General features: G+C 38.3%; 1 protein-coding gene across 1 annotated transcript; it reads right to left on the reverse strand.

The window, feature by feature from the left end:
- Positions 1-191: 191 nt before the first annotated feature.
- Positions 192-3,152, reverse strand: LOC137742097 (R3H domain protein). Its single transcript, XM_068481844.2, has 7 exons — positions 2,853-3,152; positions 2,499-2,569; positions 1,942-2,050; positions 1,492-1,574; positions 1,033-1,191; positions 741-848; positions 192-564 (listed from the first exon to the last, which is right to left on the reverse strand). Exons 1-7 carry the CDS (start codon positions 2,923-2,925, stop codon positions 412-414), a joined length of 756 nt encoding a protein of 251 aa, XP_068337945.2. The 5' UTR covers positions 2,926-3,152; the 3' UTR covers positions 192-411.
- Positions 3,153-16,867: the final 13,715 nt, after the last annotated feature.

The raw sequence follows: 16,867 nt of genomic DNA on the forward strand, positions 1-16,867 counted from the left end.
CCAACGATAAGTATGAAATTCCATGATTCAATCACAAATTACTTTGAGGAGGAACTCATCATCATCCATCAAGGAGCCAAGTTAATTCCTTTTATGATTGTACTGGTTCTTGTATCGTTTCAAATTCAAACTGTATGAACACTTCAGCTTTCGCCAACCAGTTTTGCTGTTGAAAATACAACACACGAAGCTAAAAATCGAGTTCTCGCAATCAACTTCATTCGTTGAGCGACGGAAATAGTACATTCTAACATAATCTGTACAGAGTACAAATCCTAGAGAGATCAATGAACTACTTGTAGGAGACGATCAGGGCAATGTGAGTGAGTAATTTACATGGTGTAATTCACAAGGTTACATACAACACATGATGCCCAACTTTATTAACACATTAACCAAATGGAAATGGAATCACCACATTCCTTGTTTGTTCATCTTCAAGAAATGGGACAGAGTGATCTTTGGAAGTTCGATCGGACGCCCTTTTTTCTTCGTTATCTTTGTCATCTTAGTTGACTCCCCATTCACCGATTCAGCAACCGTCACTGAGACCAAGTTGTAGAACTGTTTCAAACATCAGTTTACGCATATTAGATTACTTCAACAGTGATTTTGATGACGTGCAGAACGGGTAATCTCGTTGTGCAATACTTTTAGTGGATGTCTCAATGCACAGCTCCATGATCCGGCATGAATTAATAGTTGAAAATACATAAGAAAAGATAAATGAGAAAATGTACCTCGCAAACACCATGGAGCAACAATCGACGGAGAGGATCTTGAACCTGCAGGATGAGAACATCTCCATCTCCACCTTCAGTCTCCGTAACAAAGGCCCGTACACGCTCCTGAAAAGAGAAGGGAATTTATACTCAATGACAATAAAAGATTTTGTCAGGTTCAATTTGATTTAGAGAAAGATGAATATGGAAAACGGAATGCCAAAGATCCTGAAGAGAAAAGTGTGATGACAAAAAGTGTCTAGACAAATAAAGGAACCAATATGAGATAAACATAAGGAATTGCAATTACCTCATAGAACTCAACAAGTTCTGCGAAAACGCTACGGCGAAGTGCCTCTCTTGTTCGACAATCAACCCTACGCCATGCATTCAAGACGGCCGTTTTATCAGCATCAACAGGACTCTTCTTCTTTGCACTTGGGCCCTTCATGGAATCAATCACATTAGCCTGTCAAAATGAAATGAAGGCTAGAGTCAGGGAGTGCGACTCCGAAACCTCTAAAATGATCCTATAACAACATATGCAGATATACATACTGGTTATAAATAAATAGAGGCACATTATTTGCTACGTAAATGGTATGACACAATTTAAAACGCTAATTTGAATAAAGTCATGCATTCATATGACTGCTAGGATAATTTTCTTAATTCAAATTCTACCAACACTTAATGGCATCTGAAATCATTGCATTGCAGGAAATTAAAGATTGAAACATGCTTTTGATGAAGAGAGTGGGTGAAGGACCTGCTTATCCATGTCTATATTCCTAAATGTATCCCACTCTCGCACATTAGTCATGCAAAATGCTGACAGCGGTACATCATCACCTGTACATTCAAACCAAAGCCAATTTCGGTATGAGATTTTTCAAAAGGGTAGTGCTATTCGCACACACCTCTCAATTTTTGGCCGTTAGATCGAATGAATTGAAGAAAAATCAATGGCCACAAAATTAACAAGGGTGTCTGGGAGGTGAAAATGAGTGTGTGAATAGCACTATCCCTTCAAAAAGCAGTAAGCCAGTAACCATAAATATCAAGCTAGAGTAAATGTAGGTGAGTTCAAGTAATCATAGAACTTCCAACAGTTTCTTCATATGATAAATACAATTTTACTTGTGGATAAGCAATGCATATAGAATAGAATTTACTACGCATCAAACAGCTATATTAAGAGAAGATTCTATATGAGTACCCCAAGGTGGTGGAGCAAACAAGCCTCTGATTTCTTCTGCATTTAGACGAGGAACAAGTTCCAACAAAATCCGATCATTTACCCATCTTCGAGACCGTCGGTTGCTAACCTGCCAGAAGAAAAGAATTGTCATAACACGAATTGAATTCAAAGAATCATTTATCATGCTTGCAGAAAATTAATCGCTCTTCAAGCTCATACTTTTTTACAAAGTATTAAAGCAAAATAAGATGTGTTGGCTAATCAATACACACTACATTTGTCTAGTTTCACAAAACAGTATTAAGTCCTTATGTAATTAAAAGTAATCAGTTGTCAATTAGTATTACGGTCTAATGGTATTCCTTTCACTTGTAAGTGAGAGGTCTTCGGTTCGATTCTCGCCAAAGGCGAATTTGAACCACATTATTCGTAGCCCATTGTGAGGCTAAGCCCACCCCCTCCCCCTGAGGGTAGATAATATTGTTTAACTCTGAATCCAAACCAATTTTTATCACACAATAACAATCACAATTCAATTTAAATCAATGCTCAATAAAAACAAATAACAATAGTACCGTTCCGGCCATGCTCTCAAGCAGCTCAATCTTCTTCTCAATCGACATTCCACGGGATTTCACACTCTCTCCTGTCCAAAAACACCACTTAAAATCCAGCATTCCAACATTAACAATCAATTTACAAAACTACTCAAAGACTAAACAGTAAACTTGAAAGATATTATCATTCCGCCATCTGGGTAATCAAACTTACACAAAAACCTAGAAATTTAATCAGATCCCATCAAAACCCCAAATCCCCAAACGGTATTTCACTCCACCCAAATCACCAAAACGGCCAAAGTCTGAAACTTTACAGACTACGAGCTAGAAATCGTTTCCACAGAATAGGAGAGAGAGATAGAGGGGTACCATTTCGAGGTTCGAGGATAGGAGAGTTGAGGAAAAAGCCGTCTTCTCTGTTGAGAACGCCGGGAGTCGCCATGATTGATTTGATGCAAATCTGATCTCAATGCTTGCGGCTTTGAATCTTCTGCTTCTTCTGGGCTTCTGGGTTTTTTCTGCGGCGATAGATTTTGAGAAAAGAGATGAGAGAGATAAAGGGCGACGAAACGTTCCTTTCAAAGGCGCTGAGAAATAAGAGGGACGCAACCAAACACGGCCTTGGAAATACGGAAGAGAGGGAAGGAGAGACGACCCACACTAGAATATACTTTTACATTGTGGAGATGCCACACGGCACGTGGTAATCCAGTTTTACTCGAAACTCTTGTTAAATTGTCACTGAGCACGTGACGCCTCAAGGGGTGTGCCGGGTCGTTAAAGTGGCGTGTTTTAAATTAATCATGTGATGTTATGTGAAAAATAAAATTATTTTGCATTGTTAATTGGTTTGGCTTATTTAGTTTTTAAAATGATAAAAAATGATTTTAGAGAAAATATTTTTGAGTTTCAAAAGCACTTGAAGTGCTTTCTAAGTTAAGTATTTTTCTAGGATTTACTTACATTTTTACTAAGAATTGGTTTCAAAAACGCTTTCAGTCATTTTAAAAGCACATTTAAACGAGTTCTTAACTATTAAAACGGCTTCTAATGGTACACTTGATCTGTTCTAGTTCACGAAAAATTTGAGATCAAACTACTGTCACTTTGGCATGTCCAACCATATAACATGAACATATTACTACCGACGCGTTGGCGAAAGTTTGGATAGAAAATAATTGACAAGATTGTTAATATAGACAGGGGAAGATCGTAGAAGGAAATCAGAATCAAGAACTAGATAGAGAAAGAGAGAGAGAGAGAGAAGGTTTTAGAGAGAAGTTGTAAGTTGTTGTATTAATCTTTTTCTTAATCTCCAAGCTATTACAATGATGTATTTATACACAAGACTAACTCTCTAACTGACTATCTAACTAAGAGTTATAATCTTTTGACAACTGTCATGATCCTAGCCACTGTCTATATCCTTACATGCCCCCTCAAACTCATGAGGGGATGATCCGAGCATGAGTTTGAAACAATGAGACTTAAAAAGAGGAGCACTAAGGCCCTTAGTTAAAATATCTGCAAATTGTTCTCGAGAGGAGACAAACTGAACACAAAGTTGCTTCTTAGCAACCCGTTCACGCACAAAGTGGACATCGATCTCAATATGCTTCGTGCGTTGGTGTTGAACCGGATTAAAGGACAAAGCTATGGCAGACAGATTGTCACAGAAGAGAACAGGAGGAACAGCAGGCTTGACATGCATAAATGCCAGGAGTTGTTGAATCCAATCAAGTTCAGCGAATGTAGTAGACATAGCTCTGTATTCGGCTTCCGTCGAGGAACGAGAAACAGTGGGTTGTTTCTTAGAGGACCAAGAAATAAGGTTATTGCCGAAGAAGACAACCAAACCAGTGGTAGAACGCCTATCATTGGGATCACCAGCCCAATCGGCATCACTAAATGCCTTCAGTAGTAAATCTCCTCGAGTATAAGAGATGCCAGCAGACAGTGTCCCCTTTAGATACCTCAAAATCCTCTTGACAGCAGTAAAATGCGACACCATTGGAGATTGCATAAACTGGCAGACTTGATGAACGGAGAATGCAATGTCCGGTCGAGTGAAGGTGAGATATTGTAAGGCTCTAACTATACTTCGATATGTTGTTGGATTATTGTAGGGAGTGCCATCATCTTTAACCAACCGATTGTAAGGCAAACAAGGGGTATCACATGGCTTACAATCAACCATCTCAACTCTCTGCAACAAGTCCAGTATATAGTTGGACTGAGACAAAAATAATCCCGTAGCAGTTTTGAGAACTTGAATGCCCAAAAAATAATGAAGATCCCCCAAGTCCTTGATGTCAAACTCAGAAGTTAAAGAGGTAATCACTTGTTGAATAGCTGACTGAGAACTGCCAGTAAGAATAATATCATCGACATAGAGGAGAAGTACCACAATGTCACTGCCAGCAAGCTTAACAAATAAAGAAGAATCAGCATATGTGGATTGAAAGCCAAGAGAGGGAAGAAAGCTGGTAAACCTGTCATTCCAGGCTCTAGGCGCCTGTTTCAATCCATATAGAGACTTGTGCAATTTACAAACCAAATCAGGATGTGCAGGATCGCCAAAACCAGGAGGTTGAGCCATGTACACTTCTTCATTTAACAAACCATGCAAAAACGCATTCTTGACATCCAACTGTCTAAGAGTCCAATTGAAGTGAGCTGCCAAGGCTAGAACTAACCTGACAGTGGTTGGTTTAACCACGGGACTAAAGGTTTCACCATAGTCCAAACCAGGCTCTTGACTGAACCCTTTAGCAACAAGGCGAGCTTTATGCCGAGCCACTGTCCCATCGGAGTGCTTTTTGAGTTTGAAAACCCACTTACAGCCAACAAGGTTTTTGTGAGGAGGCAACTGTACAAGACTCCAAGTGTGTTGGTTATGCAATGCATCAACCTCTTCCTACATTGCTTTGGACCACACAGGTATCTTCATTGCAGATTTATATGTTGCAGGTTCCACCAAAGATAAATCAACATCAGAAGATGCAGCCACTTGACTGAGAAAGGCCTTCTTCTTAATAATTCCATGCTTACTTCTAGTTTGCATATGATGCATATTAAGTGGAGCAATTGGTAACACCACTTGAAGTAAGGTCGGACTAAATTCAGAGTCCACAGGGAGTTGAGAAATAGAACTTGTAGGAACAGTAAAGGACTGAGAAGAGATACTGGTTGGGGAAGGGGATTGCTCAGTAGGTAGAGAGGATGATAAGATAGGGGAGGAAGAGGAGGACATAGGGGAAACTGAGGAGGAAGTACTAGGTGGGGGTGTGGGTGAATGAACTAGGACATTGTCCATATTAGGAACTGGAAGTGGTGAGTATGGCCGAGAGGTAGGTGATGTCACATGTGTGGACTTTGGTAATGCAGACAGGTGACAGTAGGGAAATTTAGACTCATCAAACACTACATGTCTAGAAATGTAGAACCTACCTTGTAACACATCAAAACAAATGAACCCCTTATACTTTGAGGCATACCCAAGAAATACACACTCTTTGGTCTTAGCTTGTAATTTGTTCTGAATATAAGGTCTTAATAGAGGAAAGCAAGAACACCCAAACACCTTAAGATGAGTCAAAATAGGAGGAGTACCAAAAAGTTTTTCAAATGGTGAACAATTATTCAAAACTGGTGTAGGCATGCGATTGATCAGATAGACAGCAGTTTGGCAAGCAAAGGTCCAGAAGGAGGAAGGTAATTTGGCAGATTGTAGCAAAGTGACAGTGGTCTCAACAATGTGTCTATGTTTTCTTTCGGCCAAGCCATTTTGTTCCGGAGTATAGGGACATGATCTATGGTGAAGAATACCTTTATTGGTAAGAAACATTTGAAGTTTATGGCTACAATATTCACCACCACCATCAGTTTGCAAAGTTTTAATACAAGTAGAAAATTGAGTTTGCACAAAGGAATAGAAACCAACAAAGATGTCAAAGAAATCTGATTTATTAACAAGAGGAAACAACCAACAATATCTAGTGCACTCATCAATGAGAGTTACATAATACTTGTAACCATCAATGGAATTACATGGAGATGGACCCCAAAGGTCACTGTGTACAGTTTCGAAAGGAATTACAGATTTGTGTGCACTAGACTGAAAAGGCAGTTTAGTAAACTTGCCCTCTAGACAACTATGACAGAGCATAAGAACAATATCCTTTGTACAAGAAATATGAGACTTAGTAAGCATGATAGAGGCAGTGGTATTTGACGGATACCCTAACCTACTATGCCAAAGATTAGAGCTAACAAGCTGTCCAAGCAATGCAGAAGCTTTAAAATGCCCTTGAGAATGACCTGGAGAAAGAAAGGATGGATTGGAAATGGATGGAATGGGGTATAGTCCATTACTGCATTGGCCTTTGTACAAGACCCTCCCTGTGGCTTTGTCCTGGATCCAGAAACAGTAAGCATCAAACACTAACCAACAGTTGTTATCAAGGCAAATGCGATGAACAGATAACAGATTTTGAGACAACCGAGGCACATAAAGAATGGAATTCATTTTGAGTGGTTTCACAGGTGTTTGAATGATAGAACTACCAATGTGTGAAATTTTCAAACCTTCACCATTGGCAGTTTGCACAGTCTCAGTAGCGGGATAAGGAGATGCCAAGGACAAATTGCTGAAATCGGCAGTCATATGATTGGTAGCGCCCGAGTCAGTAAGCCAAATCTGTGATGGATGAGCTGAATAGGACTGAGAAGATACTGTGTGCAGAGCCTGGATATTGGATTAAGTAGGTGCGGAAGAAGCATACTCATAGCGAGACATCTGAGAGTAGTGTGGACCACCAAAGTTGGAACCTTTGTCATTGAAAAAACAATACCAGGTGGTATGATTTGCCTTGCCACAAATTTGACAGCCTTGTCTTTCCAACTGTTTGGAGTTACAAAACGGAGCAGTGTGGCCAAACTGATTACAGAGTTGACAAGACACTTGCTGCATAGCTGAGTGTCCAATAGACTGTGAAGGTGAGGGTCCTAGCACTCCAGAGAAAACAGGTGCTGATGGTGAACCGTGATTAGGAAACTGCTGTCTAGGACTCGGATTAGAATACCGATAACCCTGATTAGATTTACTTTTACCCTTCTTGTTGAAACTAAAGGATCGAAATCCACCAGAGGAAACAGGCTGAGGACCTGAAAAACCCGAATGAGCACCACCAGATGGATAGGATTTAGGAGCAGAGTTACTAGCCACCATGGCAGACAAAAAATGAGAATTTGCAGTACTGTCCACAATCAGTTCTTCAGCAAGAAGATGCACCCTAAATTCTTGGAGAGAAATAACATTCTCACGACCCCTTATAACACTACGAAATGTATTATACTCAGGAGGTAATCCATTGAGGGCTAGAATAACAATATCCTCATCTGCAAAAGGAACACCAGCCGCGGACAAGTAATCGCGAGCTTCCTTAATTCGCTGCAAATATTGAGACACAGAATCAGTCCCTTTCTTGATGGTTTGAAGATTCGACTTGAGTTGAAAAACACTAGTCCGAGATACAACAGAAAATTGTTCATGTAACCGGGTCCAAAGATCACAAGCACTTGTGCTTCCAATGGCACAGGAAAGCGCAACCGGAGACAAAGTTGCAGTAATCAACTGCGTAAGGGCCCGATCATGCATCTTCCAAACAACATAATCTTCATTCTCAGATTGAGTTGACGAATTCGAACCATCAACAGCAGAAGAGTTAGAAAGAACATATCGAGATGGACAAGGAGTGGAGCCATCAACAAATCTCATGATCCCGTGCCCCTCAAGTAGCAATTGCATTTGGAAATGCCAATTCAAGTAATTAGAATCATCAAGCTTCACATTCACAGAGGTAGAAATTGTAGAGATAAGACTAGTAATAGGCGATTGGAGAATTTGTAATTGAGATGCCGTAACCATATTTGCAGAATTGAGACAGAAATTGAAGAGAAGAAATATCACAAACACCTGGTGTGCACAAATCGATAGTCGCAGAAAGAGAGAGAACAGGCAATGCAGAAACCCTAGAAATCACAGAGAGAGAAAATACCAAAGAATCAACCAAGAACACGGTAATAGTCGATCGGCAACACCAAATCACAGAGCAAGAAGATGAGCGGAAGCAGCTGAAGGATCGAAGAACACAGCGCAAGCAACAATGGCGAGTGATACCATGTTAATATAGACAGGGGAAGATCGTAGAAGGAAATCAGAATCAAGAACTAGATAGAGAAAGAGAGAGAGAGAGAGAGAAGGTTTTAGAGAGAAGTTGTAAGCTGTTGTATTAATCTTTTTCTTAATCTCCAAGCTATTACAATGATGTATTTATACACAAGACTAACTCTCTAACTGACTATCTAACTAAGAGTTATAATCTTTTGACAACTGTCATGATCCTAGCCACTGTCTATATCCTTACAAAGATAGCATCTATCTCAAGGGCAGAGAGACGGAGAGAATGAGAGTTTGCCTGCGGCGGGATGGCTGGCGGCTAGGCGGGGTTGGGTGTGGGTGTGGGTGTGGGTGGCGAGCATCAACATGACTCTTGTTACTCCAGAGACATCTAAGAGATTCTCTACTCAACTGGAAAAGGAAGCTGCAGGGCACCAGATGGAACGTTCGATCCAAGCTTATGGGATCAAAGCAAATTGTCGAAGCAGAACAAGGACCGTTCAACTTTTATATCCTTGTTGAATTTTATGAGATTTCATTAAACTATGAATTGTGACTTGACGCACGAGATTCTCGATGTGAATGCTTGCAAACTGCAACGAGTTTGGCGAGCTTCGAGAACCTTGTTATTGCTGTGTACATTTGAAAACAAATCATTTCGGTTGTTGTACAAAGTACATGAATGCTAGAGAAGAATACCTTCTTTCTCTTATGTGTAAGAATATCCCAAGATCTAACAGCATGGTATTAGGATTACAAAAGAAAACAATACGCAGACTATGCTCACATATGCATGTGGCATGGCATTAATGGCATGCATGCATATGATCATGAAATACTTACTTGTCGCCATGAGTGCTTCTAGTGCAAAGTTGAAGTAGTCTTCTACTTCCAATACCTCTGTATGAATTCTACCAGCGAAATAGGTTTGTAGTTTTGTGAGATTCCGACGGTATGGAAGCAGGGATTGCTTCTTAGTTATATAGCTAGGGTTTCAACCAATTCCACCCTATTAACGGAAAGGATATCCACCCTAATCTTTTCTAATCAATTAGAGTCCCATCATGACTCTTATACCTTGTATTCTCTTAATAAAAGGTCCATAAATTGATTGCAAGTAATTAGGACTCCAATATGTTTATACCTTTCAGGCTTCGAGAATCACAAAAGATTTCATTAACTTGATTACCAAGTCAACTACTCTCTCAAAGATTCTCGGCATAATTCATTGTCATTCACAAATGGTTTTACATTATGCACATTTACACTTCATTCCTAAGCAAAAATATCACATCAATACGTAAACGAGATGAAAATTTTACGTCGAATTTGCAGTTTCTTTTCGTGATACTATCTTACGGGCTCTGAGCCTATCCGGACCATGAGAGGCTTCTGAAGATCCAAGGACGAATCTGCTACGATGGGCAGCGTTGAAGGGGACAAGATGCCTTCTATGTGTCAGCATGTTCAGCCACTGCTTTGTCCAATATATGAAGCCTCTGCAACTTTAGGAATGCAAATCATTAGAATCACCGTGCAAGTAACACCAAGGAACTCGAAATTTCGCAAAGAATACTCGAAAGGAAAAGAAATGATCCATTCTCAAGCAAAATATACTGTTCGAAGAATGAGATATCATGTTAACCACAAGAAAATTATCTATATCACAATTCGAGATAAACACCTGCAACCACGAGCGGATACTGATATCAATTGAAGAAGCGGAAGCGATGCAGTGGTCACGTAGTTCCATGCAGATCAGGAGCATTAAGTGTGTTGCTCTAGGCGCTGAACTTTTCGGATTTAAAATTTGGATAGATGAGTAAATTATGAGCTCTGATAATCTTCATGGCTAAATCAGTATTTAAATAAAGCGAGTGAACACCATCATCCCCAACCAAGATGCCAGCACATAGTCCCCTACGTTAACAGGAGTCACCGAGACGGGGTAGTTCAGCATGTTAAATGGAAGCAAAGGAGCAAGCAGAAGTAGCAGAATTTTAAACTTACTAATACTGTAATCAAATGTAAGCGGGGGCAAAACCCGCTTACACCAGATTGGCTCACATCACTTTAAACTTCGTCCTACAGGAAGTTAACACTAATTAGAGCATTCCCAGTTAGGGGCTTTATATAGAACTGGAAAAGTGGTGAATATAGCCTATTTTAGAATTCCGAGAAATCTTTGAAACTTTATAAAAGAATCTCTCCCAATAAGGGGCTATATCTTTCAGGCTTTATATGAGGTTATATATATTTATTTTTGTAGTAAATTGATTAAGCGATGATTTATTTATTTATTTTTTTTTTATTTTTTTATTTTTTTTGTGTTAGCTTTTCTTAAGTTGATTTTTGGATGTGATATCTTAAAAAAAATTTTATGAACCCTTCAACCTAAAATGTTCAAATTGTGACAAAGTTAGATTTCATCGCTTAGGAATTGTTCGTTGGATTAGATTCCCTTATCTCAATCTCATCCGTTGAAAGAAACAAACCCCCACTTCGCCCTCTGAAATAATTTGATTTTCACGTATAACACAACAATTTACCTAGCATAAATTGGTAAATTAGTACCATACAATTTTGAAAAAAAATTATTTGAAAATTTCATCCATCAATGTCCATGAACGTTGAATCAATTTGAAATTTTAATTCTTATGGAATTTAAAATAATTATTAATTAGCCAAATTGCAAGCAAAATAAGTAAGAAAAAAGAATTAAAAAAAATAAAAGGACAGTATAAGTGTATTCGCAAGTGAAGGGAGAGTGATAAAATTTTGCTCACATGGGTTGCTACTTTTTTTGTAGGATCCATTGTTTTTTGGGGCTAGATGTAGCCCGATTTTATGCCACCCAAAAAAGGAAGTTGCTAGCTCCAGTGGTGGATCTAGCCCCATTTTCCGACTCATTGGGGATGAAATTTCTCGTTAAGGCAATAAATATGGTAACCTTAAGGCAATAAATGTGGTAACCTCATGAAGGATAAAGCTTCCATTGGGGATGCTCTTAGAAGGTCCCAAGATTGCAAGGGGGGAATTTTCTCCTTGATAAACTACTCTATATATGCAGGGGTTTCTCCTTGACATAAGATTTTCCATTCCGCACAAGATAAAATGGTAAGATAAGCGTAAGCGTACAAAGCTGTTAATGACAATATGCTATCAAATCCAAGGAAAAATGACAAAAGCATACGCATCCAAGCACACATACAGAAGAACTGATAAAATCAATGGCCTAAGAGACTCACTGTTCTTCCTAGGAAAAATGAAGCTGTGGCACCTAATGTTGCACTACAGAATCAGCAACGAATCCAACAGGCAAGCCATAAAGATAACCTCCACCAAGCTGGCAACAAAAAACAAGTGAATCACTGAACGGGATCCCTCATCTTTTAACAACAGGGGTTAACAGGAAAAATGTCAAAACTAAGATAAGTTCTAAACATTACACAAAAACGAAAAGCGGACACTACATGATGCACTAAATCTCGAATTTGGACGTGCAACAAACTACATAACACTCATACCCATGTTTGTGTGAGAGGAATGTATGCAACAGACCTGCAATTTCCCAAACCAAAATATGAAATAGATAATTTAGACAAATGTTTGAGGAATTTACTATTTGAATATCATACACTGATACACATATAAATATAAATATACACATACATATACATGTACATAATTCATACTGTGAGTCTGTGAGAGGAATGTATGCAACAGACCTGCAATTTCCCAAACCAAAATATGAAATAGATAATTTAGACAAATGTTTGAGGAATTTACTATTTGAATATCATACACTGATACACATATAAATATAAATATACACATACATATACATATACATAATTCATACTGTGAGTCTGTGAGAGGAATGTATGCAACAGACCTGCAATTTCCCAAACCAAAATATGAAATAGATAATTTAGACAAATGTTTGAGGAATTTACTATTTGAATATCATACACTGATACACATATAAATATAAATATACACATACATATACATATACATAATTCATACTGTGAGTCTGTGAGAGGAATGTATGCAACAGACCCGCAATTTCCCAAACCAAAATATGAAATAGATAATTTAGACAAATGTTTGAGGAATTTACTATTTGAATATCATACACTGATACACATATAAATATAAATATACACATACATATACATATACATAAATATATATATACACACACACACAAAACGGTCCAGATTTCACATACATTGTACTAATTACCAATTTGGATTATGTAATTAATTATTGTTAGGGATTGTTTACTGATTAAGATTAAACAAGATTGGAATTGAGTTCAAGTTAGCCCTATTGAATTTCACTCCCTTACGATGACAAATTCTAAAGTTCATTCGTCATTCCATGTGATTGTGCGACTATACGTACACTATGTAGTAGACGGTCATGCTCGAGTGCCACATTTGTCAGGTAAGAGTTGCATGCGACAAGACGTACGAAAAGGTCCAGTAAAACACATTGTTGGCATTACACTGGGATATAAAACCTTCTATAAAAAAAATACAAGAAAAGAGAGAGGACATACACTTACCAATCTTACAAAAGAAAACACATACATGATAATACTAAGGAGATCAAAATTTTAAACCAAATTTGCAAACCAAATTATATGTCATCAACAAGAAATAAGCATGTTAATCAACACTTAAGTAATAATCTAATTACTAGCATCCACATCATTTGGTTTAGAAATTTAGTTTTCTTAGCATTTCCCATACAAGAAAAGAAAAAAAAAAGAGGACATAGACCGTACCTAGCTCTCTTGAAAAAGAAAATACAAGAAAAAGATTGTTTGCACATAGGACTAAACTCCTCTATAAAACTTATAAGGTAAGAACTAGCAAGATAAATTGCAAAACAAAAAGAAAAATCTAAAAAAAATTAGATAAAAAGGAAAATCACACATTAAGAAGAGAAGATAAACTTATAAACCCTCAAGTTCTTTATCATTCGAGTCCCATTGGGACTAAAAGCTCGAAGCTAATGACATAAATGGTCACAAAGAGTTTTTAACTCAGGTGACTAAAAGTGTTCAACTGTATGCTCAGCTTAATATCACTTGTTCAAATAAAAAAGGGTTCCAATTGCCAAACCGGTTTTATGTAGATCAGATCCCTTATGCTGTACCCATAGGGCCATACCCAACCTGGTGGCAAGAGTGGGCATTATCTTTTGGACATTTTCTTTAGTCTGGGTTGAAAATTCCTACCCAAGTACCGTCGCTAAACAAAGTTTTGGGCACTTCCATCAATCCACGGCCATAATCTTAACCCACTGGACCTAAAACAAACTATGAAAAGAAAGCTGGTGCATTGAGAGGTTTTTCGCAGCCGCTGTCTGGCACACGAGCGAAAAGACCCTCCCAATGCACTCTGGAAAATCTGATTCATAGCTCAACATACTCTGTCAATAAGGGCTAGCTTCTTCATCACCTCCGCTCGAAAACAATCCTCATCACTGAGCCTGGCTTACATTTTTTTTTTTAAATTTATTTTAAATTGACCAAATAACTAGTAAAGCAACGCTGGACCTTGAGAACAATTTTTCAGTTTTCAAGCATAAAGGGTACCTGGTACTAAATTGCAGGGGAATAGTAATAGGCATGGTCAAGGGCGAGACAGATAGTTGGCCAGCAAAATGTGGTCCTCCAAATAAAAGGTTCATACGACAAAATACCAAGCACTTCTTGATGCCCCTTGGGAATTTTAACAAAAAGTTCCCGGTACTGTTCATTTTAACGAAAAACCATATTTTTACACTAAAAAATCAATCCTGGTATTATTTATTTTACCCTTTATTTTGTTTTTATCGTTAAAATTCAAAGTTTTCAAACCCTTTTCATTAGTTTTCCTTTTAATTTTAACATACAGGTGTAGGATCATGTGGTCCTCTGCAAACAATTAAGCCCATTTTCATAGAACTAAGGTATTTTCAATTGACTATAGTAAGTTCATCTCCCAGCAAGAAAGAACTATGCCGAAATGGGTTTTCATTGTGGCAATATCTCAATTATATGAGAAAAACTCTAGGTAGGTAGGGACACTCGTTATTCATAAGGCATTTCCCACAAAAATATGAGAACCTCCCTCAATGTTGGTCTCACTAGATGACAAGTTCATCCCATCCGATATGCCTTATAGGGTTGCCCACTGAAGTTTCTTTTCAAGCTGTTCACTCGTCACGCGAGCCATGCATTGAGCATCATCTCCCCAAAGACTTGGATCCACTTCTGAGCAGAGGGTCCGAATCTCTCCCGAAAATCCTATTTGTGTTACTGAGTTGAAGTACTCTCAAGTATAATCCTAAAACTTATTGTGTGATTGATTTAAAATATCTTCGTGAAACGTGGCAGCTAAGGATGTATATCTCTGCAAAGGGTATAAAATGAAGCTTTATTTGACGTTTGAGCACGTCCAGTAGCTAGTCATACTCCAATAATGGCGCCTTTGATTATCTGCCTCCTATTTCCGGTGTTCTTTCGTACTCTTCTATTTTACGTGATTACGATTAAATCACGTCAACATTTATATTATTTTTTTATAAAGATAATAAAACAAAAATGAATAGTAATATAAATTATTAACATGGCTTAACTGTAATCATACAATTAAAAAGGCACCGAGCACACCGAAAGTGGGAAAACAAACAATCTTTGTCCTACTTACACACTGCTTCAACAGTATCATTGCAGTCCTTTTTATTGGTATTTGACCGAGCTAGCAAGCTAGCTGTGACGTTGGTAGGAGCCAGCCACCACCCGCAGCAAATAATTTGCAGTTACGTAGGTCATTTTTGTAGAATTTTTTAGGTCGACGGGCCGATGACTCACTCCAACAACATTGATTTTATCTTTACTTTATCATTTACTCAATTAGTCAGGTGTGATGTTTTATCATAAAAGGCTTTGGGTTTTAGTTAGATTGGGATAATCCTATATGAATTGCTTTATCTCCTTCCCTCTGACCAATGTAGGATAAATGAGATTCCAACACGCCTCCGCACTTGAAACCCTATTTTGTGGGTCACACGTGGAGATGCACACATCGGCAATTACGTGAATCCAAGTCAGGGCTTACCCAACACGTGGGACCAAACGAGGACCCACCCAATCACATGACAACTTTGACCTACGTGGAGCTATGTAGAGACTCACTCATCGCGAGGCCAAAGGGGACCCACCCAATCACGTGGCAGTACAAGCTCTTTCCTTGGCTCTGATACCATGTAGAATTTTTCAGGTCGACATGTCGACGGCCCACTTCAACAACATCAATATTGTTTGATGAAATTGAAGTTCCACCATAAAACTAATTGATAATATAGAAAGTAACCTAAAACTATATAAACACATAGCAAATATTGTCCCTCATCGATGTGGAACAACTCTCAACACGCCCTACAAGTGTGGCCAATTTTTAAGCTTACACGTGGACAACAAGTGGGTGACGCGTGAGCATGTGTGGCCCTTGGGCTACAACAAGTGGTTGACGCGTAAGTACGTGTGGCTCTTGGGCTTTCACAAGAGGGATAACCTACTCTGATGTCATGATGAAATTGAAATTCTACTGTAAAATTAATTGACAATATAAGAAGTAATCCAAAATCATATAAACACATAATAAATCGTATTTCTTACCGATGTGGAACAACTCTTAACAATTTTCAACTCGATATCTCGCCACTCATAAACTGATCGATCGATTGGGTGTCAATGAATTAATGGTCGATGCAACAATATCCGTATGGAATGGAACGAATACAGGATATATAGAAAGGTTTCTCATCCATGATGATTACAAAGCTTTGCTTTTTTTTTGTTTTCAACTTCATCCCACCATCCCTCAAGTCCCGGGCGGACGCGTGATCTGACTTAAACCAGGTGGTCTCGATCGATGTGAAATCAGTACAAGACATGTAAGATGTTCACAACCCTATATATTTATCAGTATAAGTATGTGATTGACCATTTATATCTCAAAATAATGAGTGAGAGAGTCTAGAGTAAATGACGTTCAACTGTTAATGCATGTGTAACTCACATGATTGTGAGTCGGCCTCTACAGTAAACTTCAAACTGAGTTCATATTATATGCATGTGAATGATTACTATTGACAATATTTCTCATAATTTATTTAGTGCATATAATTGACCTATTTATAT

This window comes from Pyrus communis, chromosome 11 (genome assembly GCF_041283825.1).
Source record: "Pyrus communis isolate YQ-2024b chromosome 11, ASM4128382v1, whole genome shotgun sequence".
Lineage (NCBI taxonomy): Eukaryota > Viridiplantae > Streptophyta > Magnoliopsida > Rosales > Rosaceae > Pyrus > Pyrus communis.